Source organism: Cetorhinus maximus, chromosome 9, assembly GCF_964194155.1.
Source record: "Cetorhinus maximus chromosome 9, sCetMax3.hap1.1, whole genome shotgun sequence".
In the NCBI taxonomy this organism is placed as follows: domain Eukaryota; kingdom Metazoa; phylum Chordata; class Chondrichthyes; order Lamniformes; family Cetorhinidae; genus Cetorhinus; species Cetorhinus maximus.
In genome coordinates, this window is record NC_135887.1 from 25,016,545 (window position 1) to 25,042,459 (window position 25,915).

At 44.5% G+C, this 25,915-nt stretch overlaps 1 protein-coding gene across 2 annotated transcripts in view; it reads left to right on the forward strand.

Annotated features, from left to right (window-relative positions):
- Positions 1-2,091: 2,091 nt before the first annotated feature.
- pigs (phosphatidylinositol glycan anchor biosynthesis, class S) overlaps positions 2,092-25,915 on the forward strand; it is a 56,587-nt gene continuing 32,763 nt past the window's right edge. Inside the window, exons 1-4 of one of the 2 annotated variants that reach the window (XM_078548337.1) lie at positions 2,092-2,485; positions 6,394-6,508; positions 8,446-8,535; positions 22,048-22,374. In XM_078548337.1, the coding sequence (XP_078404463.1) occupies positions 6,493-6,508; positions 8,446-8,535; positions 22,048-22,374 (433 nt within the window). In that variant the 5' untranslated portion in view covers positions 2,092-2,485; positions 6,394-6,492. The remainder of the gene's footprint in view (positions 2,486-6,393; positions 6,509-8,445; positions 8,536-22,047; positions 22,375-25,915) is intronic. The other variant, XM_078548338.1, reaches the window with a different exon arrangement.

Here is a 25,915-nt window from a genome sequence, read left to right on the forward strand (position 1 = left end):
GAATTTTTAAAAAGCTGTCATCAATGGTCTTCCCTCCATCATGAGGTCAGGAGTGGGGATGTTCACTGATGATTGCACTAAACCTCATTGCCTAGCTCACTCAACAATGTAACTTTCCCAAACCCTTTCAACCACCCTCCCTCGGGTGCTGCATCTGACTCTTCATCCCCGTAAGCGATGACAGAGGCGGCCATTTAAGCTTAGCGATAATGTACCACATTTACCCGACGAACATCTCAAGGCCACTCCGGGGGCACATGGAATTTTAAATCGCTGAAGAGGTTTGCTTGCACCCAAACCGGCAGACTTCCTCTCCCTTTTACCTTCCCGCGTGAACCACGCCATTTGTCCCGCCAAACGGTGGGGCTGTGGGTGCGGGCCGTGGCGTGATAATAGACTGTGTGCGCAGAACGAGCGACTCTGGGAGCGCGGGAAATTTGAACGCAGGGCCCCGGATGCGGCCGATCAACCGTCTCTGCTCGCGCGCGAGCTTGATTTCGGGAGCTCCCACTAGCTCCGCCCTTTCCCTTATCGGATTGGTGGAGAGCGGCTCAGCGGCGGACAAGCTGATTGGTGGATGAGACTGTCACTCCAGCAATAGTTCCGTTGTCAAGGAATCGAGGGAACATGGCGGCGGCAGCAGCAGCAGCGGCGGCTGAAGGTGTGAGAGTGGAGAACGGGAGCTGAGCTGGACAGTGTTTTACCTGTGATCCACACTGTTCATTGCTGAAGGCCGAGCCAGGCCTCATTCCGATTGTGATAATGGTTCCGTGACATGAACCATTTCCCTCAGGATGAAGCGCAGCAATACCCAAACCGAGGGGCGGCGAGGACATTCCCCTCCCGGTCCAGGCAGCGGCCCCAACATCCCGCACCCTTCAGTAAATCGACACCCATGCTGTAGTCTCAATAACGCTTCAAACCATTGCTTTCAGGTGTTTCACCTCTGTCCAACACCCTCAATCACCGCTTCCTTTTCCCCACCCAGTTGCCCTCCCAAACCCGGCTCGCCCTCTGTTACTGACAGCACTTTTCCTGATGTCAATCGAGCTCCCTGTTAGCCTGAGCAACTCCATACAGCATGGGCCCCAAAATGATATATTAGTCCCGGCGAAAAGATAGCAGAGCAAGAACAAGTCAAGCCAATTTATTTTCTCTTTTTGGGAAAAAAAAACCTCAGCAGGTCTATCAGCATCTGTGGAAAGAAAAGAACAGAGTTTCCTGTGGAACAGCTTCATCTCTGTGTTCTGTTCCACAGAAAACTCTCTTTCTCTCCACAGATGCTGTTAGTCTTGCTGAGTTTTTCCAGCATTTTCTGTTTTTGTTTCAGGTTTCCAGCATTCACAGTATTTTGCTTTTATTTTCTTTTGTTGCTTGATTTTTTTTTCTCCCAGTGAGCCACCTTCTCTGATGGAGAGAGGTTATAGCCTCTCATCCGAGGGTATTACTAAATCTACTCTGTGGCTTTGGGGTTTAATCCCATTTTCATCCAATGGGATAGCATTTGTCCTTTACTCAGTGACTCCTCAACAATAGCATAAGTATTACAGACCACACTGTGAAGTTTCATTTTGCTGTTCAGAATTGCTCCATAAGAAATAAGGACAGTAGCAGTCATACCGTTTCTTGAGCCTATTCTGCCATTCAGTAAGATTATAGCTGATCTTTGACCTGAACTCCACTTTCCTGCCCAGTCTCCATATTTCTTTTTTGCCCTGGAGCAAAAAAATTCTATTAACCTGTCTTGAACATACTCATTGTCTGAGTATCCACAGTTCTCTGAATGAAGAAATTCCTCCTCATCTCAGTCTTAATTATCAACCCCTTATTTGGAATCTGTGCCTTCTTGTTCTAGACTTTCCAGCCAGGGGAAACAATCTTTCAACATCTGTCCTGTCAAGCCCTGTCTGAATCTTACAAGTTTGAATACGATCACCTTTCTTTTAAAATCCAGAGAATGTAGGCCTGATCCATCCATCCTTTCATTGTAGCACATTAATGTAGTGAACCTTAGCTGCACCGACTGTAGATTATAGATTAATTTTTAAATGGCAGCACGGAGCATGGGAAAAAACAGATTTTATGTTCCATTATCAAGGATAGGTGTGGAGACCAGGCCAGATGTGTCTCCATAGAGATGAGCAAAATCTGAGGGAGTTTTTCATCCTTATTAACTAGCTCAACTCTAGCATTGAAAGGTAGTTGATGGGAATATTAAATAGTTAACGGAAAATATGCTTTTTTTGTCTTGGTAAGACTGCCTCAAAAATTTTGCTACTTTGTAGTTGATGTTTTCTGACTCAAGTACTGAGTTTAATGGCCCACAAATTTTTTTGTTTCCTCAGAAAGGTGCCGAGGAAAGTACTCGGCCAGCTGCATCACTGTGGTGGTGATATTGCTTGGGCTGCCTCTCTGGTGGAAGACAACAGAGACATATCGTGCCTCGCTGCCTTATAGCCAAATCAGTGAGCTTGACGTTCTCTTGGTAAGAGTTTATTTCCATGACAGTATGATGGGCTTTGTAGGATTTGTTTTGAATGTGCAGTTTCTTCTCCAAGGCTCATACAGAATGTCAGCTATGACTCAAGTGGATGTCACTTTCATCTCTGGGTCAAAAGATTGTGGGTTCAAGTCCTACGGGAAACCTGAACTCAAAAATGTCAGTTGACACTTCAGGATCGTACTGAGGAAGTACTGCAGTGTCAGAGCGGCTGTCTTAGATGAGGCCCTGTCTGCGCTTTTAGATCAGGCTTGATCGGGCACATATCATAATTTTTCTCACTGAAGAGGCTGATGAGCAAATTTCGGAAACAAAGTTTGGTACGACATTAAACATGAATTTTTAAAAATGCTGACATTTGAAAAAAAATTACTTGCTGAGCAAAGAAACAATGAGCAATAAATAGATGAGTATTAGAGTGTAAAAGGGTGAGTGTGTGTCTGTGTCTGGCTCATTCCCTGTCTCAGGCTGCTCACTCACTAACCCTCACCCACTGCATGATAGTGTGTGCGCAAGTGAGAGTGAATGAGAACCCTGAAACTGGGAGTGAGTCAGACTTAGGAACACACCCTGCCTTGCACACACACTCACTCCTTCCCACCCCCACGCTCTCTTCCCCCCCAAACTCTCTCCTTCCTGCCCTCTCACACACTCCCTCCTGCCCCGCACACATACTCCCTCCCCCCACCGCAGTCTCTCCTTGCTGCTGCCCCCCCCCCCAACGAGTGCATGCGTGCATGCTCTCACACACACACACTCTCCCCCTCTCTCACACAGTCTCCAGTCACTCACTTACCCAGATGCCAGTAGGCTGCCTCAAGCCCTCTCCGGTCTGCCCTGGGACCCGCTCCTTGCCCCCCTGACCTTCGGCCCCCTGCTTCTCGGCTCCCCGCCTCTTGGCCAAGCACCTCAGCCCCCGCCCACCCTTGCCCCCAGCCCCCGGGCCTGCACGGGAATCAATAGCGAGGTCTTTTGTGACAGGCACTGAAGGTAAGCAATGTCGGATGCAATTCTGATTATCTCAGGATAGGTTTACCAGATTGGCGTCTGGATTATGAATAGAAGGCAGCCATTAGGATGAATGGAGAGAGTTTGATCTGGACTAGGGGGTGCCTTGGCACTGTGACCAGAATTATTTACAAAAAAACATTTTGAAGCAATTACATCTGCAGTTGCCTGAGGCGTGTGAATGAAATCGGTTTCTCACCGTTGAGAGCAGGTTTAGTTTATGGAACTGAACAAAAGGGCTGAACTCCCGAGGTGAGAGTGACTGCCCTTGACATCAAGGCTGCATTTGACCGAGTGTGGCATCTAGGAGCCCTAGCAAAACTGGAGTCATTGGGAATCAGGGGGAAAACTCTCCTCTGGCTGGATTCATACCTAGCACAAAGGAAGATGGTTATGGTTGTTGGAGGTCAGTCATCTCAGTTCCAGGATTTCACTGCAGGAGTTCCTCAGGGTAGTGTCCTTGGCCCAATCATCTTCAGCTGCTTCATCAATGACCAACCTTCCATCATGAGGTCAGAAGTGGGGATGATCGCTGATGATTGCACAATGTTCACCATTTGTGACTCCTCAAATACTGAAGCAGTCCATGTCCAAACACAGCAAGACCTGGACAATATCCAGGATTGAGCTGAGAAGTGGCAAGTAACATTCACAGCACACAAGTGCCAAGCAATGACCATCTCCAACAAGGGAGAATCCAATCATCGCCCCTTGATGTTCAATGGCATTACCATCACTGAATCCCCCACTATCAAGATCCTAGGGTTTACCATTGACCAGAAACTGAACTGGACCAGCCACATAAATACTGTGGCTACAAGAGCAGGTCAGAGGCTAGGAATCGTGCGACGAGTAACTCACTTCCTGACTCCCCAAAGCCTGTCCACCATCTACAAGGCACAAGTCAGACGTGTAATGGAATACTCCCCACTTGCCTGGATGAGTGCAGCTCCAAAAACACTCAAGAAGCTTGACACTATCTTGGCCAAAGCAGCCCACTTGATTGGCACCACATCCACAAACATTCACTCCCTTCACCACCGATGCACAGCAGCAGCAGTGTGTGTACCAGCTACAAGATGCACTGCAGGAATTCACCAAGGCTCCTTAGACAACCCCTTCCAATCTCACGACCACTACCATCTAGAAGGACAAGGGCAGCAGATAGATGGGAACACCACCACCTGGAACTTCCCCTCCAAGCCACTCACCATCCTGACTTGGAAATATATTGCCGTTCCTTCACTGTCACTGGGTCAAAATCCTGGAACTCCCTTCCTAACAGCACTGAGAGTGTACCTATACCACATGAACTGCAGCAGTTCAAGAAGGCAGCTCACCACCACCTTGTCAAGGGCAATTAGGGATGGTCAATAAATGGTGACCCAGCCAGCGAAGCCCACATCCCATGAATGAATAAAAAAAAAACTGGGTGTGTGCAGTAGATGAAGTATTTCCTTCACCTTTGCGACCTTGATCCATTGAGTGCAGTCATAGCAAAACCAGCTTGGAAGGGCTGAACAAGATATGTATTTTTCTTTTATCTGTCTTTGTGTCCTGGTGTTGGCTGGTGATGGGATCTCACTGCTCTCTGATTCTTTCCCAAGGGCCCGTTCTCTCTGTGTGAGCCGCCTTGGTTATTGTTGGCAGACTTTATCTGCAGAGTTTAGCAAACCTGCCCTTATTCAATGTCCACACACCAGGTGCGACTAGCTTGGTTACTTTTGTTGCTTGATTTTTTTTCAGCTCTAGGGAACTGTGCTTTTTTATTCATTCATGGGATTTGGGTGTCATTGTTTAGGCCAGCATTTATTGCCCATCCCTAATTGCCCTTGAAAAGGTGGTGATGAGCTGCCTTCTTGAACAGCTGTAGTCCATGTGCTGTTTGGGAGGGAGTTCCAGGACTTAACGACAGTGAAGGAATGGCGATATACTTCCAAGTCAGAATGGTGAGCGGCTTGGAGAGGCACTTCCAGGTGGTGGTGCTCCCATGTGTTTGCTGCCCTTGTCCTCTTGATGGTAGTGTGTGTGGGCTTGGGACCTTGGTGAGTTTTTACAGTGCATCTTGTAGATGGTACACACTGCTGCCACTGTGTGTCAGTGGTGGAGGGAGTGAATGTTTGTGGATGGGGTGCCAATTAAGCGGGCTGCTTTGTCGTGGATGGTGTAAGTATCTTGAGTGTTATTGTTCAGTGCACTGTAGCCCCAGCTGGAAGCTGGCTCAACACAGACCAGGGGTCAAACCTGGGATTTTCTGAGTACATAGGTCAGGACCAAACCATGCAATATATATATCAATTGAGCTAAATGGTGGAGGCAGTAAGCATTCCTCACTACTGTGCCTTTAGGTAACCTGGCAGAGAGTTGAATTTTATTCTCTTTGGCATCAACCTTGGTCCAGTAATAGGAAACTCCCTACTGAATTAGAAAGTTGTGGATTCAAGTTCCATTCCAGAGATATCCAGATATAATCCAGGCAGACACATCAGTGTAGTACTAATGGAACACTGCAGAGGGGGCTGCCTTTTAGATGAGATGCTAAACCAAGGCCCCATTTCTACTTGTCCAGGTGGATGTAAAATATTCCATGGTACTATTCAGGGAAGAATAGTTCTTCCCAGGGTCATGGCCAACATTGATCTGGTTTCTATTTGTGGGACCTTACTGTGCTCATGTTGATTGCTGCGTTTCCCTACATTACAACAGAGTCTACACTTCAATGCTTCGTAGGCTGTAACGTGCTTTGGGCTGTCCAGCAGCAGTTAAAAACACTACAGAAGTGGGAGATCATCCTTTCTCCTCAAGGCTGTCAAGTTAAATGTTACAGATCCTTGGAACTTGTACACATGACTGTGATTCACTGAATGTTGTGATCTCTTTTGCAGCTTGACATAAATGTGCCAGTGGAGGTGGTCTTTGCGAGAGGCACACTGACGGCAGAACAACAGAAAAAGCTTCTACCACAGACTCAGTTTAGCCAGAAGATGAATCAGCTGGATGGTGAGCAAATACAGCAGTAAACTTAAAATTGTTCTAGCACCTCAGGAAGTGCTGGGTCGCTCAGGTTTTATGTTGCAATAGTGCTAATATTTGAACAAATAAAGAAAAATATGTCCTCACCATCACTAATCAGTGTTCCTCTTCACATTATTGTGCTGTGCAACCCAGGAAGGCACCAGTTTTGATTCTATGGTTTGTGCTGAGTTATGTTGATCACAGTCACATAATAGTCATAGCAGTCTCGGAGCTCCTGGCCAGGGTTTTTGCTCCTGATCACCGTTCAGTGGCCCCCAGTTGGAAAGTGCATGTCCACTTTTCAGGAGCATGTTCAGTTGTCTAATCCCTGCTGATGCTCACTTGTCAGCTCGGAGCCAAGAACGGCCAAAAAACTGTTCCCACAGAGAGCTGGTGCCTTCAGACAAAGCAGGAGGGGAAAACATGAACAATATAAATGTAAAGAAAATCTACTTGTTATGATCCCAGCTGAGGTTATCCCTGGACAAGCCTGATCCCGGAGTGGAACCCAGCTTGATAGATCCTAACTTTTAATTTGTTTGTTTAGATACATGGAGAGGGGCTACTGAACAGAGTCACCGGAGACAGCTAATGAACTTTTAACAAAAGCATAAAACATTTATTAAACATGGAAAGATGAACTATATTACAATACTCCTTCACTCACAACTGTACCTTTACAGATATATACAGATTTGTAGGGATAACACAAGTTACAAAAGCTATCTCATACTATAATGTTCACAATAAGTATAGTCCATGTAAGCCAATAGGCAGCCTGGGGTCAGACACACCACACTCTGAAACCAAGTGACAGATGCCACCCCGGACAGATGCTATCGATCTGTCCTCAGCTCGCCCTGCAGACGCTTGTTACACCATGAGCCAACCAGTCTCACTGAACTCAGTCTTTCACGTGACTGTTTCCAATCTCCACTCTCGAAGGACCCGCTTTGGAATCGTCTCCCAATCCGACACTTTCTCTCAGATGCCTTCCAGGTTCACCTCCAGGGTTTCAAATTCTACTTGTGATGTTCCTCTCCCCTGGTCACCACAAGCTTTCCTCTATGCACTCTCTTTCGCTGACTCAGCTGTCAACAGTACACCACTGCTTCATATGTCCATAGCAAAGAGTCACAGACCTTCAGTTGTCTCTTTGGATCTCCTGGCCTCTTGCAAGCTGCCCTTGCTCTAAATCTGCTTTCTGCAGCTGTTGTCTCTTTAAATCTGAAGCTTGGAGCTTTTCTTTTTAACTCACTTAACAGGATCTTTTCCAGGTTCCTGTCCTTCCCTTTGACTAGGAGGTTTCCTTGGGACTTTCTCCTGTTCCACGCCCCTGGATTTTGAGGCCTTTCCTTTAGCTTGGGACTGGCTATCTGTCCCCTTTGCTCCAGTCTCTCCTGGCAGCTACTTTCAAAACCAACTGAACTCAAACAGCTTCAAGATCAAACTGCTGTTTCTAATTTCTTCTGTGTGTTTGTAGGAGGGACCTACCTCTCTGGACCCCTGTTGCTAGGCAACAGCCCAGTTTCTCTACGCTTGTTTGTTTAGCTTAGAGTCTTAAAAGGCTCATTAGAAATGCAGGCACCTTATAAAGTGAAATTAAAATTCAATTTGATCTTTCTTAACACACAGGTACAGAAATACAAATCAAACTCAAACATTAAAGCTAAAATTCATTCCTAACACCCATAAATACAAATTTAACTTGCTTAAACTATCTCTATTTCCTAACATACTTTCTACTATTGACACATTTTGCACATACAAAATCCCTCTAACTGTTCTCCCAAATGTTTGAGTATTGTGCTCCATGTATTGTATGGCTAAATCACAGTCTTGTCAGATTTGCTTCTTGTGCAAACTTTGTTTTAAATTGTGTTGCTTTGTAAAGTTTAAACCGCGATCTGTCTCTTTCACAGGTAAAACGGGATTCAAGTACAGGTATGAGAAGACATATAGAGCTGCTACTGGTATAGAACAAGATGCCATAATGGGTGAAAATGTGGAAGGTATGGAATTACTACTGCATATCTTTTGTATATTGATTTTACTTCCATCTCTGTTTCATATATCTCGAAGGCGGGAGGGCACTCCTTGCTTATGTAGATACTGAAAGGAGAAATTGGAGACTAAGTATTTTGCGTGACAACTCTGAAAGACCAGCTCCAACAGGTAACTGGGAAATCTTTGGGATTGGTGTGGGGGTATGACTGGTGCCCCTAGTAGCAACCCCTTTCCCACTGAGACAGCTATTTTTCCAAAATGTTTCCAAAATTTCCTCGATTCTGGAAAGATCCCATCAGGTTGGAACGTAGAAATTATAGCCCCTCTATTCAAGAAGGGAGGTAGGCAGAAAATAGGAAACTAGGCCAGTTAGCTTGACATCTGTCATGGGGAAGGTGTTCGTTGATCATTAAAGAGGTTATAGTTGGGCACTTAGAAAAACACAAAGTAATCGGGAAGAGTCAGCATGGTTTTGTGAAAGGGACATCATATTTAACCAATTTATTAGAGTTCTTTGAAGAAGTAACATGCTGTAGATGGAGGGGAGCCTTGAGACGTATTGTACTTGGATTTCCAGAAGGCATTGGATAAGGTGCCACATCAAAGGCTCTTGAAGAAAATAAAAGCTCATGGTGTAGGGGGTAACATATTAGCCTGGATATAAGATTGGCTGGCTGGCAGAAAACAGAAAGTGTGCATAAATGGGTATTTTTTGATTGGCAGCATGTGACGATTGGAGTTCCGCAGGGGTCTGTGCTGGGGCCTCAACTTTTTACAATTTACATCAATGACTTAGATGAGGGGAGCTAAGGCTTGGTAGCTAAATTTGCAGATGACACAAAGATGGTTAGAAAAGTATGTTGTGAAGAAGGCATAAGGAGTTTGCAGACGGATATAGATCGGTTGAGTGAGTGGGCAAAAATCTGGCAGATGGAGTATAATGTGGGAAAATATGAACTTGTTCACTTTGGCAGGAAGAATAAAAAAGCAGAGTACTTAAACGGAGAACGACTACAGAATTCCGTGGTGCAGAGGGATCTAGGTGTTCTAGTGCATGAGTCACAAAAAATTAGTATGCAGGTACGGCATGTAATCAAGAAGGCTGATAGAATGCTATCCTTTATTACAAGGGGAATTGAACAGATGTTATGCTTCAGTTTAACAGGGCATTGGTGAGACCACACCTTGAATACTTTGTGCATTTTTGGCCTCCTTATTTAAGGAAGGATATAAACGCATTGGAGGCGGTTCAAAGGAGATTTACCAGATTGACACCTGGAATGAGCAGGTTGCCTTATGAGGATAGGCTGGGCTTGTTTCCACTGGGATTTAGAAGAGTGATGGGAGACTTGATTGAAGTACATAAGACCCCAAATGGTCTCGACAAGGTGGACGTGGAAAAGATGTTTCCTCTTGTGGGTGAGTCCAGAACCAGGGGGCGCTGTTTTAAAGTTAGGAGTCGGCCTTATAGGACAGATGAGGAGAAATGTTTTCTCTCTGAGGGTTGATCAACTTTGGAACTCTCTGTCTCAGAAGGCAGTGGAAGCAGGGTCATTGAATAATTTTGAGGCAGAGGAAGATAGACTCTTGTTTGGCAAGGGAACCGAAGGTTATTGGGGGGTAGATGGGGGATGTGGAATTTGAAGCACAAACAGATCAACCATGATCTAATTGGTCTACTCCTCCTATTTCGTATGTTCGTATGAGCAAACGGCGTGGGTTTCATTAATTAAGCAGAGACTTTAACAACTTGTGACTATAACTATCCACCAAGATGTGAGGCCCATCATAAAACTTGAAAAGCATTGCAATGCCCCACTTTCAGGATCCATATTGATATATGTTGTCCTGCTGTAACCTCCCAGAGCTTGCTTTAGGACACCAGTCTCAGGAGTGAAAATCTCCACCTGCCTATATAATTTATTTTATTGTTTTTATTCATTCATTGGATGCAGGCTTCGCTGGCTGGGCCAGCATTTATTGTAATCCTCTAATTGCCCTTGAGAAGGTGGTGGTGAGCTGCCTTCTTGAACTACTGCAGTCCATGTGTTGTAGGTACACCCACAGTGCTGTTAGGGAGGGAATTCCAGGATTTTGACCCAACGACAGTAAAGGAACGGCGATATATTTCCAAGTCAGGATGGTGAGTGGCTTGGAGGGGAAATTCCAGGTGATGGTGTTCCTATGTGTCTGCTGCTCTTGCCCTTCTAGATGGTAGCGGTCATGGGTTTGAAAGGTGCTGTCTAAGGAGTCTTGCTGAGTTCCTGCAGTGCATCGTGTAGATGGTGCACACTGTTGCTACTGTGCGCCAGTGGTGGAGGGAGTGAAAGTTTGTGGAAGGGTCGCCACTTATGTGGGCTGCTTTGTCCTGGATGGTGTCAAGCTTCCTGAGTGTTGCTGGAGCTGCACTCAACCAGGCAAGCGGGGAGTATTCCATCACACTCCTGACTTGTGCTTTATAGGTGGTGGAGAGGCTTGGGGAGTCAGGAGGTGAGTTACTAGTTGCAGGATTCCTAGTCAATGACCTGCTGTTGAACCACAGTATATGGCTAGTCCAGTTCAGTTTCTGATTAATGGTAATCCCCAGGTTGTTGATAGTGGGGGATGCAGCAATTATTTCCTGATGCATTCCTCTTATGACACAATGGCTTCAGTCTTCCTAATGTTTGGTTGGTGGAAATTTCTGTTCGTCCATTATTGGATATTTGAGGGGAGCAAAGAGGTGGTGAGATAGAGCTGAGTGTTGTCAGCATACATTAGGAACCTGATATCTTTTCGGATGATGTCACATGTATTTAAAAAAAAGAAGGGGGCCCAGGATAGATCCTTGGGAAAGTCCAGAGATAACAGAGCAAGAGTGGAAAGAGAAGTCATTGCAAGAGATTCTCTGACTATGAGTAGAAAGCTAAGAATGGGATAAAACAAGAAGTGTTGGAAATACTTAGCAGGTCTGAAAGCATCTGTGGAGAGAAGGGGAGTTAATATTCCTGGTTGAATATGATTCAACTTCAGAATTTCTACTTAAGTTAAGAATGGAACCAGGTGAGGGTAATTTCACCCAGCTGGATGACAGAGGAGAGGCTCGGAGCTGGATAGTGCATAGTGAAAGCTGCAGATGGATTGGGAAGGATGAGAACAGATCATTTATCATGGTCACAGTTACAAAGAATGCCATCCTTGCCTTTATCATCTCTAGACTTGACTATTCCAGTGCTATCCTACCCGGTTTCTCATCTTCCGTCCTACATATACATAAATTGGGCACTCATCCAGTCCTCTGCTGCCTATGTCTCAACTTGCTCCATCTCATTCATCTATCACACCTGTGCTTGTTGACTTTCAGTCGCCCCCCCCTCTGGCTGCCTCAATTTTGAAATTCTCATTTTTAAAAAAATTCCTTCCAAGGCCTCTCCATTCCCTGTCTTTGTAATCTCCTACTGCCCTTCAAGCCTTTGAGATCTCTGTGCTTCTCCAATTCTACTTCTTGTGGTATCCCTGATTTTAATTTCTACACCATTGACAGCTTTGCTTTCAACTGCTATAACCTTAAGCTCTGGAATTCCCTTTGATCTCCTCTGACTTCTTTTGAGATGATCCTTTAAACCTTCCTCCTTGATCAAGCTTTTGGCCATCTGTCCCTATTTCTCCTCCTGTGGCACATAGGAGCAGGAGAAGGCCATTTGGCCTGTTGAGCCTGCTCTGCCATATTCAATTATATCATGGCTGATCATCTACCTAAATACCACTTTGCTGCGCTATCCCCATATCCCTTGATGTCATTAGTAGCCAGAAATCCATCAATTCCTGAAGAGCCATACGGACTTGAAACGTTAACTCTGTTTCTTTCTCCACAGATGCTGCCAGACCTCCTGAGTTTTTCCAGCATTTTTTGTTTTTATTTCCATCAATTTCTGTTTTGAACATGCTCAATGATTGAGCTTCCACAGCTCTCTGGGGTAGAGAATTCCAACGTTTTACCACCCTCCTCATCTCAGTCTTAAATAGCCTACCCCTTATTCTGGATCTAGGCTCACCAGCCAGTGCGAAACACCCAACCACATCTATCCTGTCATGCCCTATAAGAATTTTGTAAGCTTCAATGGGATCACCTCTCATTCTTTGAAACCCTAAATAATACAGGCCTAGTTTCCTCAATCTCTCCTCATAAGACAATCCCGCCATCCAAGGGATCAGTCTGATGAATCTCTGTTGCATTCCTTCTATGGCACGTATATCCTTCCTTAGATAAGGAGACCGAACTGTACACACTACTCCATGTGAGGTCTCACCAAGATTCCATACAATTGCAGCAAGACACCTTTAGTCCTGTACTCAAATCCCCTTGTGCTGAAGGCCAACATACCATTTGCCTTTCTAATTGCTTGCTGTACCTGCAGACTTAGGAAAAACATGTGGATAACTTCACACTTATTTACATTATATTCCATCTGCCATTTTCTTGCCCATTCACTTAGCTTGTCCAATCCTCTTGAAACCTCCTTGCATCCTCCTCACACCTTACATTCCCACTTAGTTTTGTGACATCAGCAAATTTGGAACTTTTACATTTGGTCCCCACATCCAAATCATTTATATCAGGCTTTTCCAACTTTTTCGCTTGGGGGCCCCATTTCAATTTTTTTCTCACTCTCAGGACTGATGAGCAAATTTCAGAAAGATATGGTTTGGCACAACATCAAAAATGAATTTCAAAATGAAGCTGACGTATAAAAAGAATTAACTTGCTGAGCAGAAAAAAAAGAGTAATAAATAAAGATCACCATCAGAGTGCGAGAGAGTGTGTGTTTGTGTCTGTTCGTGTGCCTGGCTCAATCCCAGAGTGCTCACTCACTCACCCTCAACCAGGGGGAGAATGTGTGTTGGTGTGTGGAGGTGAGGGTGAATGAGAACCCTGAGACTGGGAGTAAGCCAGACTTACACACACACTCTTCCCTTTCACAGACGCTGTCCCCTCTCTCTCAAGCACACACACACACCCTCTCTCACTGTGTCTCTTTCACATTCTTACAAATACTCTCTCTCTCTGACTCTCACAGCCACGCACTCTTTCTCTACACACACACACACTCACACTCTCTCTTTCTCGCACTCTCTCCCTCTTGACTCTCTCTCCCTCTCGTGCACCCCCTGGAATTGAAAAGCTAATCTCTGTAATGGTGACCATGAAGCCATTGTCAATTGTTGTAAAAACCCACCTGGTTCACTAACATCCTTTAGGAAAGGCTGTCTGCTGTCCATACCTAGCCTGGCCTACATGCGACTCTAGATACACAGCAATGTGGTTGACTCTTAACTGCCCTCTGAAATGGTGTGGGAAGCCACTCAGTTCAAGGGCAATTAGGGACAGGCAACAAATACTGGCCTTACCAGCGATACCCACATCCCATGAAGGATAAAGAACCCAAAAAGCAGACTTTAAACTTACTGTTTCTTGAACTACAGAGCAAACAAATTAGTTCCCTAAAGTCAGCCTTCCAGTAGTACCTCTGCTAAATTGATCACTTTACTGAGTCCCATAACTGATTATTCAGTTAACTACTGTCCCTGCACTTTTTCTTCTCAGAGCTTCGAATCCTTGCCTTGTCTCTCTGCCACACACTTTGAACATCCCCCTCTCTCAACTCCTGTCTTTTCTGTGTCTGTCACCGGATCACTGTCGCTAGGCAACTGTAAGCTCTTGATCCTCCTTTGCTGAATTCTAAATTGCTCCCTATCCTCAGGCTTACCACTTTTTCTGGCAACCTTATTGTGATGTTTGTGTTTAATGTTTGTGCTTTTTTTGTAGAAGGACATTTTAGTTAAAAAGAATTGTTAGATAAAACCTGGCAGTAGGGCGTGCTAAGTCCTGGATGTATTGCCCTCTGGTGGAGAATAAGGAATAAAAGGAACCTTCTGTTTTTCATATAGGAAGTTGGAGTTCAGAAGCAGGTAGCTATGTGTGTATTCTTAATTGTTATAGAAGTGACAAAACACTTCAAATGAGGATAGGATCATCATTATTAGGGGCTTTAGAGGCTCTTGATCCAGCGACGATGGACTTTATAATTTATGTCGAGCAAATGGAACAGTTTTTCACTGCAAATAAGATTGAAGAGCAAAAGCAGGCCTTGGTGTTTCTTATAGTCATCGGAGTGAAAAATTTCACAGACTCTAACAATTCTTTTTAACTAAAATGTCCTTCTACAAAAAAAGCACAAACATTAAAAAATTTACTGAGAAATCTCATTGCTCCTGACAAGGCAGCAGATAAAAACTTTAAAGAGCTTGTGGACGTTTTGAAAAAGCACTTTGATCCCAGACCAGCAATTATTGTGGAGAGATTCAAGTTTCACCGAAGAAAACAGCCTGAGAGTGTGTCAGTTTCCCAGTCCCTGGCTGAGTTGAGAAAATTAGTGGAACATTATGACTTTAAAGGTTACCTGGAAGAAGCATTGCGTGATTGCTTGGCTTGTGGACTAAGAAATGAAAGAATTTAGCGTAGATTGTTAGCGGAGCAAGAGTCGACACTGAAGAAAACGTTCGAGATTACGCAAGGCATAGAAATGGCAGAGAAACAAGCTGGAGATTTGAAAGTGCATTCTAACAATGCCGAAATTAAAATAGTAAAGTCAGGGTATATTCGCTTTCAAACATGTTACCGCTCTAATGGATTAGGGCATAATGCAGAAGCCTGAAAGTGGAAAACCACTGATTGTCGCTACTGTGGAAAAGAAGGACACATATAGCGTGCATGCAGATCAAAAGCTTATCACAGTAAAGTAGTACCACCAAGAAAAGGGCATCACGAGGAGCACACAGACAAGCCACGCTTGAAAATAAACAGGCAGTTTAAAAAGACGCATTACTTGGAAACAAAATACAAAAGTAATGCAAGTCCAGACAAGACAAAAAATGAAACCAACAGAGACAATGGGGAAAAGCAATTGTATTGCATTCAGTCTGATCTGAAACTAGATGAAGGACTAACAGTTGGCATTGCCTTAAATGGTAAAATGGTTGAAACCGAGGTTGACACTTGAGCATCTGTTTTTGTTGCTTCAGAGAAGATATGGGAGAAAATTTTCAAGAAATGCCCATCGGAGAAAACCCTCCAGCTTAGCACCTACACTAGTGAGCCTGTGAATATACTTGGAAAAATGTCCGTTCAAGCTAAATATTGAGATCAAATAGCAAGTTTGCCACTTATCATTGTGAAAGGGGATCATCCATCGCTTATAGACAGGAACTGGGTAAAAGAAGTTCGGCTGGACTGGAATAAAATAAACAAAGTGCATTGCAACTCCATGTTGCAGTCCTTGTTAGACAAGCATACTGATTTCTTCAAAGAAGGTCTTGGAGTTATTAAAGACATTGAAGCCAAACTTGCTGTGAAGACCGAAGCTTCTCCAAGGTTCATCAAACCACGTTCAGCCCCCTACTCAATGTGACAGAAAATCGAGCAGGAACTAGAACAACTTGAAAACTTTCAGATAATTGAGAAAGTTGATTATGCAAAGTGGACAGCTCCAATAGTCCCAATCGTGAAGGATGACGGGTCCATCAGAATATGTGGTGACTATAAAATCACCATTAATCCTTTCCTGGAAGTGCATCAGTACCTGCTACCGAAAATTGAGCACCTGTTTGCTGTTCTGAATGGAGGTGAATTATCACAAAGCTTGACCTATCACAGGCACATTTGCAAATGCAGCTGAGTGAAGATTCCAGGAAGTATACAACCATCAGCACACACACAGGTCTATATCAATGCAAACGACTACCATTTGGAATCGCGTCATCACCAGCTTTATACCAGCAGGCCATGGACAAAATACTGCAGGGCCTTCCTGGTGTAATTTGCTTCCAAGACGACATGCTCATCACTGGGAAAAACCTCCCAACTCATTTAGAGAACTTAGGTACTGCGTAGGCTGGAAAAATACGGCATCCGCTGTAAGAAATCCAAATGCTCGTTCCTGAAGCCCTCAGTGGAGTAGCTGGGACATGTGATCAACAAAACTGGCCATTCAACCTCACCCAGAAAGGTGGAGGCAATGATGAGTGCACCACAGCCCAAAAATGTTAAGGAGCTTCGTTCGTTTTTGGGACTTTTGAATTACTACGGCAAGTTCATTTCCAGTTTGGCTACCAAGGCAGCACTACTGCTGAAGAATAATGCAAAATGGGATTGGTCACAAGCCTGTCAGGAAAGTTTCAAGAAACTCGAGCAAAAGCTCACTTCTGCTAAAGTCCTGGCACATTTCAATGAAAAGTTACCTGTCAGCCTGGCTTGTGATGCATTTGGATATGGTGTTGGTTGGAGCTGTCATCTCCCACACATTTCCTGATGGCAGTGAAAGGCCCATTGCATATTGCCTCATGAACATTGTCCAAGGCAGAACACAATTATGCCAAATTGAGAATTAAGCTCTTGGACTAATCTATGGAGTCAAGAAGTTCCACCAATATTTGTATGGACGTAAATTCACATTAATTACAGACCACAAGCCTTTGACCTGGTTACTTAGCCCAAAGTCACAAACCCCGACAATTGCCACTGCACGCCTACAAAGGTGGGCGCTGATCTTATCTGCTTACCAGTATGAAATTATATTTTGTTGTACTGAGAATCATGGAAATGCGGACGCACTTTCCGGACTTCCATTACACCACAGCTCCACAACCTGAAGTGAAGTCACTGCTTTCAATGTGAACCAGATAGACATGTTACCTGTTAAAGCGGTTCAAATTTGACTTGAAATGCAGAGGGATTCTGTGCTCTGCAAAGTTTACCTGTACACACAGAAGGGTTGGTGTGTACCTCAAGAAGGGACTAATAAGTTTAAACCTTACTACATGGGTAGATTTGTGATTGCCTTCCATGCCAAGAAATGAAGTCTTCTCCTGCACCTGCCCCATTTTATCCTTAGGCTTGGCCTGACCACCCATGGCAGAGACTTCATGTGGACTTTGCCGGACCACTGCTCTGCCATACATTCCTGATTGCGGTGGATGCCTGCACAAAATGGCCTCCTGTTAGTCCCATGAAGTCAACTACTTCAGCAAAGACCATTGATGCTCTCCTGAATGTGTTCACTACTTTTGGATTGCTGGAGCAGATTGTGTCTGACAATGGCACACAGTTCACATCATGTGAATTTCGAACATTCCTGAAAAGCAATGGGATCAAGCAGATTCTCATCTCACCTTACTACCCATCCTCAAATAGTGAAGTGGAGCGCTTTATCCGGACATTCAAAACGGCCATATTGAAGGGGAGGACGCAAGCAGACTGGAAGTTGAAGCTGAAGAACTTTTTGATGATGTATCATAACATTCCACATTCAACAACAGGCCTATCTCCTGCTGAGCTGATGCTTGGATTTGCTGTGCCGGATTTGAAAGGAAAGATTGGTTCAAGGCAACTTGATCAGAAAAGGTCATATGACACAAGAAATTAGCTCGTGAGTTTAATCTAAATCAGCCTTTTTGGGTCCGAAATTACTGTGGGACACCAAAGTGGCTCCTGGGAAGTTGCATCAAGTATTGAAGACCACTGACCTATGATGTTCAATCTTCCTGAGGAATCTGGAAGAGACACATTAACCAAATTAGAGAAGCCAAACCCGAGGAACCAAATTTCCAGGGATCTCCAGGCACAGTGGAAAATTTCTGGGAAACATCTGCTCCAGTGGGTGAAACCCAACTTGATTCAGCTGACAAACCTGTGGCACCTATAGCTGCAACTGTTGAACCTGAACAGAGACAAGTGGAACAGCAGAACCTTCCGTTTCTAAGCAAACAAACTGAGATACCTTTGCCAACACTCTCCTCTAGACCAAAGCGAATCTGAAAACTGCCTGGCTAAAGGGGGAGGAGATGTGATGTTTGTGTTTAATGTATATGCTTTTTCTGTGAAAGGACATTTTAGGTAAAAAGAATTGTAATGGAAAACCTGATAGTAGGGTGTGCTAAGTCCCGGATGTATTGCCCTCTGGTGGAGAGTAAGGGATAAAGGAACCTTCTGTTTTTCATACAGGAAGTTGGAGTTCAGAAGCAGAGAGCTGTGTGTGCATTCTTAATTGTTAAAAAGTGACAAAACACTTCACTTATAAGCCAATTCCTTTGATTTAATGCAATTTTTAACTTCTTTTGTTAGCCATGGTTGATTCACCTTTCCTGTTGGCTTTTTGTGTCTTAGGGGAATGTATATTTGTTGTAGACCTTGTAATACTTCACAGAATTGTTACTATGCAGAAGGAGGCCATTCGGCCCATCGTGTCTGCACCTGCTCTCTGAATGAGCATTATGACTCAGTGCCATTCTCCTGCCTTTTCCCCGTAACTCTGCACATTGTTTCTACATAAATAGTCATCTAATGCCCTTTTGAATGCATCGATTGAACCTGCCTCCAGCACACTTCCAGGCAGTGCATTCCAGACACGAACCACTTACTGTGTGAAAAAGTTTTTGCTCACATCAGATTTGCTTCTTTTACAAATTACTTTAAATCTGTACTCTCTCATTCCTGATCCTTTTATGAACGGGAACAATTTCTCCCTATCTACTCTGTCCAGCTCCCTCATGATTTTGAACACTCTATCAAACCTCCTCTTAGCCTTTTCCTCTCCAGGAGAACAGTCCTAACCTCTCCAATCTATCTTCATAACTGAAGTTTCTCATCCCTGGAACCATTTTTGTAAACCCCTTCTGCACTCTCTCTAATGCGTTCATATCCTTCCTAAAGTGTGCTGCCCAAAACTGTACACAATACTTCAGCTGAGGCCTAACTAGTGTCCTGTACAAGTTCAGCATAACCCCTTGTTCTTGTACTCTATGTCCCTATTAATAAAGCCTAGGATACTGTATGCTTTATTAACTGCTCTCTCCACCTGTCCTGCCACCTTCAATGACTTATGCACATATGCACCCAGGTCCCTCTGCTCCTGCACACCCTTTAGAGCTGTACCCTTTAATTTATATCGTCTCTCCATGTTCTTCCTATCAAAATGAATCACCTTACACTTCCCTGCATTGAACTTCATCTGCCATCTATCTGCCCACTCCACCAACTTGTCTATGTCCTTTTGAAGCTCTACACTGTTTTCCTCACAGTTTACAATGCTTCCAAGTTTTGTATCATCTGCAAATTTTGAAATTGTCCCCTGCACACCAAGTTCTAGATCATTGCTCTATATCAGGAAAAGTTAAGGGTCCCAATACCAACCCCTGGGGAACGGGAACTCCACTGCAAACCTTCCTTCAGCCTGAGAAATATCCAATTTTGTATCCACGTTGCTACTACCCCTTTTATTCTGAGCTATAACTTTTCTTACAAGTCTGTTGTGCGGTACTGTATCGAGTGCCTTTTGGAAGTTCATGTACACCATATCAACAGCATTAACCTCATCAATGATCTCTGTTACCCTCTTCAAAAAACTCCAAGTTAGTTAAACATGATTTTCGCTTAAGAAATCCATGCTGGCTCTTCCTAATCAACTCACATTTTACCATGCGTCTATTAATTCCATCCTGAATAATTGCTTCTAGAAGCTTGCCCACCACTGAAGTTAAACTGATTGGTCTGTAATTGCTGGGCTTATCGTTACAAACCTTTTTGAACAAGGGCGTAATGTTTGAAATTCTCCAGTCCTGTGGCACCTCCCCCGAGTCTGGAGAAGACTGAAAGATTATGGCCAGTGCCCCTGCAGTTTTCACTCTCTCTTCCTTTAGTATCCTTGGATGCATCTCATTCGGTCCAGGTGCCTTGTCAACTTTTAAGTACCAACAGTTTATCCAATACCACGTCCTTATTAATTTTGAACCCTCCTCGTGACAGAGTTTCCTTCTCAGCCATGCCCCCGCCTCCAAGTGTAAATCCCCTTTTCGGTCTCTAATTGGCCCTACTCCTCCCTTTACCACCCTTTTACCACCCTTTTACTATTTACGTGCCTATGAATACCATAAATAATCTAAATTAGCCCAACCCCTAGTTTATTTTTCCAATGTACTGCTCCAGAAATCCATTTCACACATGCTTGAGAAATCCATTTCGTACACACTCCAGGAATTCATTCTCCACAGCATTAATGCTAATTAGGTTTACCCAGCCTGTATGTAAATTGCAGTTGTCCATTATTACTGTATTACCCATGTTACATGCAGCTCTAATTTCCTGATTTAAACTGTGCCCTATGTTACCACTACAGTTTGGTGGTCTTTAAACAACTCCCACCAATGTTTGCTGCCCCTTGCTGTTTCTTAGCTCCACTTAAATTTATTCTACATTTTGATCCTTCGATCTAATATCCTCTATCGCTAACGTACTGACCTTATCCCTTATTAACAGTGCTACCCCACCTCCTTTTCATTTTTGCCTATCTTTCCTAAAAGCTGAATATCCTCGAATCTTCAGTTCCCAGTCTCACTCACCATGTAACCACATCTCGGTAATGGCAATTAAATCATACCCATTTACCTCTACTTGTGCCTTCAAATCATCTACCTTAATGCGAATGCGGCATGCATTCAGATAGAGTACCCTTAATATTGTCTTTTAACGTTATTCTGCATTCTGACCCCATTTGATGCTTGCCTTCGCTTCGTCTGCCTTCTAATTTCCCTTACTACTTTTCTACTTCTGATTACCAGTTCCCTCCAGTCTGAGCTCCTCAGGTTCCCATCCCCAGCCAGCTTGGTATCTAAATGTTGCAAATGGTTTCATTGCTATTGCTCTTTTCAAGTACCTTTGGTTTTTTTTTTACATTAAATATGCTATATAAATGTAAGTTGTTGTTGAATAATGTGGAAGATCAAAATAAAATATCTTGTCACATGAATGTCTGCTTCCACCTCCATCGCATTATCCGTCTCCACTCCTGTTCCAGCCCATCTGTTTACGAAACTTCCATCCATGCCTTTACACCTCCAGGCTGAACTATTCCAGTGTTCCCCTGGCTGATTTATCCTCCACCCTCCATAAACCTAATTCAAAACTGTTGACTGTATCCTATCTCTCACCTCTCACTCATCAACCTTGTGCATGCTGACCTACATTGGCTCCCGGTTCCCACAGCCTCAAATTTAAAACTTTCATCCTGTGAAGTTTCTTGGAGCTAAAAAATAGGAGTAGTTGTTGTTAAAATCCCTTCCTGGTCTCATCCCTCTATATCACTGTAATCTCTACAAACTTTCATACCCTCCATTGCTCTGATTCTAGCTCATGTGCAATGCCCTTTCCCGTTGCCCCACCATTGATGGCTGTACCTTCCTAGGCTGTACCAAGAAGGAGTGTTCCGAAGAAGAGTCATATTGGACTCAAAACATTCACCCTGTTTCTCTCTCCACAGATGCTGTCAGACCTGTTGAGTTTTTCAAGCACTTTGTTTTTATTATTGAAACTGATGCCTTCCTTGTCTGTAGGGCTCTGTTTCAAAAAGCCTTTTGCCAACTGAGCCCCTTGTTTTTAAAGGAGAAGTTGCTGATTTAGTTTAACTCCCTTTCTCTTCTATTTTCAGTGGCGGTTGTCACACTATCCCAGGTTTACGAAAGCCTGGCAGGTTCAGTGGTGATCTATGTTGTGCCCGCTGATTCCCAGCTTCTGCCACAGGAGGTCACTGTTTTCATTGGGAAACACAGGGCTGCCTTTCTGCGCTCTCCTGTGACCAGATCGCACAGTGTGGAGGATGTACTTCAGGACATTGACGACAATGTGGAAGAGATCCTGCAAACAATGTCCTTCACTGATGACATGGTAGTCGCAGCATTGTCCAGTCGTGTTCCCTCGGGAATGTTTGGCACTGACGCCTTCAGAGACAGCATGACAGCTTTTAAATCCAGTCTCGGTAAGAATTTCCCTCTTTCTGCTATTTGGTATTCCAGTTTTCTGCCTATCTCTCCTGAAGGTGTGGACTGCACTGGGAGATGATTTCACTGTGGTGACCACACTTGAGTGTTCTACCTGAGGACCCATTCTTTACGTCTGAAACTAGATAGAACAGGGGCAATTTTAACCTAGCTCGCAAGGTGGGCTAACTGTGGGATGGGCTGGAATGTAGGACACCCACTCTGCTCAATATCACTCTTCAGTGATTTCAATGAAGAGTAAAACTGGACAGATTGTAAGACCAGCATCACACCTGATCCGGTCAATTTAATGACAGGTGCATTGGGTTAAAATTGCCTCCAACGTCTTAGCAAGCACTTAGCCTTGGAACTATCACAGCCAAGCCTGACCCTGACCCTATCCTCACCCAACAATTTGCTTTTTAAGTTTAATTTTTTATTCTTTCATGGGATGTGGGTGTCACTGGCTAGACCAGCATTTGTTGCCCATTCCTAATTGCCCTTGAGAAGGTAGTGGTGCACCACCTTCTTGAACCGCTGCAGTCCACGTGGTGTAGGTACACCCTCAGTGCTGTTAGGAAGGGAGTTCCAGGATTTTGACCTAACAACAGTAAAGGAACGTCGATATAGTTCCAGGTAAGGATGGTATGTGGCTTGGAGGGGAACTTGCAGATGATGGTGTTCCCATGCATCTGCTGCCCTTCTCTTCCGATGGGGTAGAGGTTGCAGGTTTGGAAGATGCTGTTGAAGGAGCTTTGCTGAGTTGCTGCTGTGCATCTTGTAGATTTGAAACACTGCTTCCACTGTGCGTTGGTGGTGGGGGCATTGAATGTTGAAGGTGGTGGTTGGGGTGCCAATCAAGCAGGCTGCTTTGTCCTGTACGGTGTCCAGCTTCATGAGTGTTGTTGCAGCTGCACTCATCCAGGCAAGTGGAGAGTATTCCATCACACTCCTGACTTGTGCCTTGTAGATGGTGGACAGGCCTGGGGGAGTCTAGAGGTGATTTCGTTGTTGCAGAATTGTCAGCCTCTGACCTGCTCTTGTAGCCACAGTGTTTATATGGCTAGTCCAGTTCAGTTTCTGGTCAATGGTAACCCGCAGGATGTTGATAGTGGGGGATGCAGTGATGGTAATGCTATTGAATGTTAAGGGGGTGGGTGGTTAGATTCTCTCTTGTTGGAGGTGCTCATTGCCTGGCACTTGCGTGGTGCATATGTAATTTGCCACTTACCAGCCCAAGCCTGGATATTGTCCAGGTCTTGCAGCATATGGACGCAGACTGCTTCAGTATCTGAGGAGTCACGAATATTGTTAAACATTGTGCAATCATCAGCAAACATCCCCACTTCTGACCTTATGATGGAGGGTAGGTCATTGATGAAGATGATTGGGTCTAGGACACGACCCTGAAGAATTCCTGCAGTGATGTTCTGGGACTGAGATGATTGACCTCCAACAATCACAATCATCTTCCTTTGTGCTAGGCATGACTCCAACCAGCAGAGAGTTTTCCCCCTGATTCCCATTGACTCCAGTTTTGCTAGGGCTCCTTGATGCCACCCTCAGTCAAATGCTGCCTCCATGTCAAGGGCAGTCACTCTCACCTCCCTTCTTGAGTTCAGCTCTTCTGTCCATGTTCGGACGATGACTGTAATGAGGTCGGGAGCTGAGTGTGCCTGGCAGAACTTAAACTGAGCGTCAGTGAGCAGGTTGTTTCTGAGTAAGGGCTGCTTGATCGCGCTGTCAACGGCCCCTTGCACCACTTTACTGATGAACGAGAGTAGACAAATGGGGCAGTAATTGACCCGGTTGGATTTGTCCTGCTGTTTGTGGACAGTTTTGTCCTTGACAATTTTCTATACTGTTGATTAGCTGCCAGTGTTGTAGCTGTAGTGGAAGAGCTTGGCTAGGGGTGCAGCTAGTTCTGAAGCACAAGTCTTCAGTACTATTGCCATAATGTTGTCAGAGGCCATAGCCTTAGCAGTATCCCATGTCTTCAGCCCTTTCTTGATATCACATGGAGTGATTCGAATTGGCTGAAAACCGACATCTGTGATGCTGGGGACCGAAGTAGGAGGCCGAGAGGGATCATCCACTTGATACTTCTGGCTGAAGGTGGTTGCAATTGCTTCAGCCTTGTCTTTTGCAATGATATGCTGGGCTCCCCCATCATTGGGGATAGGGATATTTGTGGAGAATCCTCCTACTGTTACACGTTTCATTCTTCATCACCTTTCACGACCAGATATGGCAGGACTGCAGAGCTTAGATCTGATATGTGGCTGTGGGATCGCTTAGCTCTATCTATTGCATGCTGCTTCTGCCGTTTGGCATGCAAGTATTCTGTGTTGCAGCTTCACCAGGTTGACACCTCATTTTTAGGTATGCCTGGTGCTGCTCCTGGCATGCCCTCCTGCGCTCTTCATTGAACCAAGGTTGATCCTCTGGCTTGATGGTAATGGTAAATTGGGAGATAGGCCAGGCCATGAGATTGCAGATTGTAGTTGTATACAATCCTGCTGCTGCTAATGGCCCATGGTGCCTCATGGGTGCCCAGTTTTGAGTAGCTACATGTGTTCGAAACCTGTCCCGTTTTGCACGGTGGTGTTCAACATGGAGGTGTACTGATTCATCAGTTGAGGGGTTTGGTAGGTGGTAACCAACAGGAGGTTTCCTTGCCCATATTTGACCTGATGCCATGAGACTTCATGGGATCCGGAGTCAATGTTGAGAACTCCCAGGACTACTCCCAACTGTATACCACTGTGCTGCCACCTCTGCTGGGTCTGTCCTGCGATGGGACAGGGAATACCCAGGGTTGGTGATGGTAGTGTCGGGGCCATTGTCTGTAATGTACGATTTGGTAAATGTGACTATGTTAGGCTGTTGCTTGACTAGTCTGTGGGATAGCTCTCCCAATTTTGACATAAGACCCCAGATGTTACACATTGTTAGGAGTATGCTATAGACCCCCAAATAGTGAAAAGAAGATAGAAGAGCAAATATGTAGGAAAATTTCTGAGTGCAAAACAATTGGGCAACAATATTTGGGGACTTCAAATACTCTAATATCAACTGGGATATGAACAGTGTGAAAAGCACAGAGGGTACAAAATTCTTTAATTGCATTCAAGAGAAATTTTTTAGCCACCATGTAACAAGCCCAACTGCAACTCTAGATTTAGCCTTCGGAAATTTAATCTAAGGCATTTGACAAGGGCCCACTTGGTAAACTGGTCAGAAAAGTAAAAGCCCATGGGATACAGGGGAATGTGGCAAGTTGGATCCAAAATTGTCTCAGTTGTCCAAAAACATGGTCAATGGATGTTTTTGCGAATGGAAACTGTTTTCCAGTAGCGTTCCACAGGGCTCGGTGTTGGGGCCTTTGCTATTTGTTGTATATATTAATAATTTGGACTTCAAGGTGGGAGACATGACTGGGGAGTTTGCAGATGACATGAAAATTGGCTGTGTAGTTTATAGTGAAGAGGATAACTGCTGTCTCTAGAATTATACCAATGGTTTGGCAGATGAATTCAA